At 40.3% G+C, this 2,482-nt stretch overlaps 1 protein-coding gene across 1 annotated transcript; it reads left to right on the top strand.

Moving 5' to 3' along the window:
* The first annotated feature begins 913 nt into the window (after nucleotides 1-913).
* On the top strand, nucleotides 914-1,720 carry LOC133904940 (uncharacterized). The gene has a single exon (XM_062346591.1). The coding sequence runs from the start codon at nucleotides 1,045-1,047 to the stop codon at nucleotides 1,420-1,422; it is 378 nt and encodes a 125-aa protein (XP_062202575.1). The 5' UTR covers nucleotides 914-1,044; the 3' UTR covers nucleotides 1,423-1,720.
* Nucleotides 1,721-2,482: the final 762 nt, after the last annotated feature.

Below are 2,482 nucleotides of genomic sequence, written 5' to 3'. Positions count from 1 at the left end.
TCCGAAACACTGTGAGTTACAACTTATGAGGTGTATATAGATATGAACTACAGTGTGTACACCACTAGTATATTCATTTCGTTTTCAGTTGCAAATTCGACAACATGCGAATGATTCTTACCGCCACCACTTCCCAAAAGCTAGCAAGCACAACATGGATTAGGCCTGCCCCAGATGTTGGGCCCCACATGCATCCTAATGTTTTGTGACGTCATCCTTACCTTAGCATGTTTTTATTGCCGACTTTGCCCTCCTAGCAAGCATTTCCAAATTCCAAATAGCACATAGCTATAGTTTGGGCATATTGTCATTTGCAAGTTTTTAACGCAATAATATCACATAAATATCTGGTAGAGAAAGCAAAGCGCTCACAACTATGATTTGTGTAATTTTTGTGAGTGTTCATTCAGAAAAAAAAAGTTATATTGCTGAATTGTACAATGCTATGTCTAGTTGCGTTATTCGTACATTAGCACGCGCCACGATCTTTCTAGACCTGACACAAAGCATGTCAAACCAAGTCAAGGAACAAAAGGGCAGGTCGGTTTCCCTAATTTCTAGTGGACTAGTCATTATAGCTAAGCTTTTGCATACATGAAGCAACCTTCATTGGATTGGTCAATGTCACTCTTGAAATATGATTTTAAGATCGTGATTGGTAGAGTTCTAACACCGAGATATATATAGGGTTTTAAGTTTGTAAAATAAAATAAAATAATTTAAATATCAGTTTTTAGTCTAAAATAAGAACACGATATCTTTAAAAAAAAACCTCTAACCGTCCACAATTTCAGCTCTAAAAATTTCTAAAACTATAGATAAACAGTTTTAAAAAAATTTAGAACTGAACCTTTACTAAACAGACCTTAAATATGTGTCCACATTCACAAAGCAAATCCTTTAAATACAACAATCCACGATTGTCTCCAATCCCTTCTCACTTGCACAGATACACTTCTATACTACACAAGCACTTGTGAATTGTGATCTTCCAACTGCGCCTCGCAATTCACCACAAATTGTAGCTCCTTGCAGCTCATCGTCATGGGAAATTGCCTCTTGATTCAAGACAGAAAGGAGATCAAGATCATGAGAGTGGACGGAAGCAAGGTCCTCAAGATGCCATCCCCCAGCAGCGTGATGAAGGTCCAGGAATCCCTCGCCGTCGCCAAGCCCCCGCCGGGTCACGACATCTTCGGCGAGCCTCCGGTGAAGACGCCGTCGGCTGTCGCCGACCCGAGCGCCACCAGGGTGAAGCTGGTGATCAGCAAGCAGGAGCTCAAGAAGATGCTCGACAAGGAGGGCTTGTCGCTGGACGACATGGTGTCTCTCATGCGCAAAGAAGCAAGTGATGGTGAGCAAGAGGGTTGCAGAGGGTGGCGCCCCGCTCTGGAGAGCATACCAGAGGGCAGTGATCCCTAGAACTAGAGATGTTGCTAGTTCTCGTGCTTACAAGTTAAAAAGATAATTTTGGAATAAGTGTAAGCATAGCATATACTAGTTATCATATATACATGTGAATATATAGACATAGATATGATGTAGGAGTTTTGAGATACCGATTCTCTTCATCTTTTCTTGCTGCTCACATGCTTGTAAAGAAGAGGTAAAGATGATCCTGGAAATCAATCAAATAGGTCTCTTATATATAGCACGATGTGTCTCGTCAGTTACCACCAAGCAAGCTTAGTTATCAACAGGTACTGAATACTTTCGTCAAGCGTTTGATCTTTGTTAATCGTCACCTTATTTCTGCTTATCCTACTTTGGTTCACTGCGATGGACAGACAGTAAATTAAAAAAATAGACAAGTAGTCATGATCCTGTCAGATCAATTATTTTTTACATATACTTGTGTAGTTGTGTTAGTCTACACAGTTGCCAAGCCATGCAGGTGGAGATTACAGGAGTGGAGATTTTGCATAGCATTGTTACCGGTTTAGCGATGATCAGCACGGTACCTCGATCTGTTTGTTGCAGATGCTCTGTAGACCAAAAGCTGAAAACAAAATGTTGAACTCTGCTGTAACTAGCCACTGCAACTCATTTCCAGGTATATAGCGCACAACTACAAGATGATCCAGGGAAGACATCATCAGGGAATGAATGAAGATATTGCTGCAAGTTCGCGATTGCCTGTCCTTCACCAGAATCTGGGTATGATCTTGTGGAAGCGACTATTCAATCATTTTGTGTTTGGCCCCTGCTGCCCATCTCAACGAAATATCTGCATGTATATTTTTTTGAGAAGAAAATATCTGCCTTTATTTTTTTTTCTTAAGGAAGGAAGGGCTTTATTTATCAATGACAAAATTCATGGGTACATGAGAAATATAACAGTGGGTTACCTCGATATAGGCCGAGAAGAGCACGGGGGTTGGAGGCCTTTTCTGAAACCGGGCAAATCAAGCCCATCCATCATCCTATTTTTTCACTTTTTATACATTTTTAAATAAAAACAAATATATACATTCATTTTGAA

The sequence above is a fragment of the Phragmites australis genome, chromosome 22 (genome assembly GCF_958298935.1).
Source record: "Phragmites australis chromosome 22, lpPhrAust1.1, whole genome shotgun sequence".
NCBI lineage: Eukaryota > Viridiplantae > Streptophyta > Magnoliopsida > Poales > Poaceae > Phragmites > Phragmites australis.
Note: the sequence above shows the minus strand (reverse complement) of the source record. Positions and strands in the feature narration are given on the sequence as shown.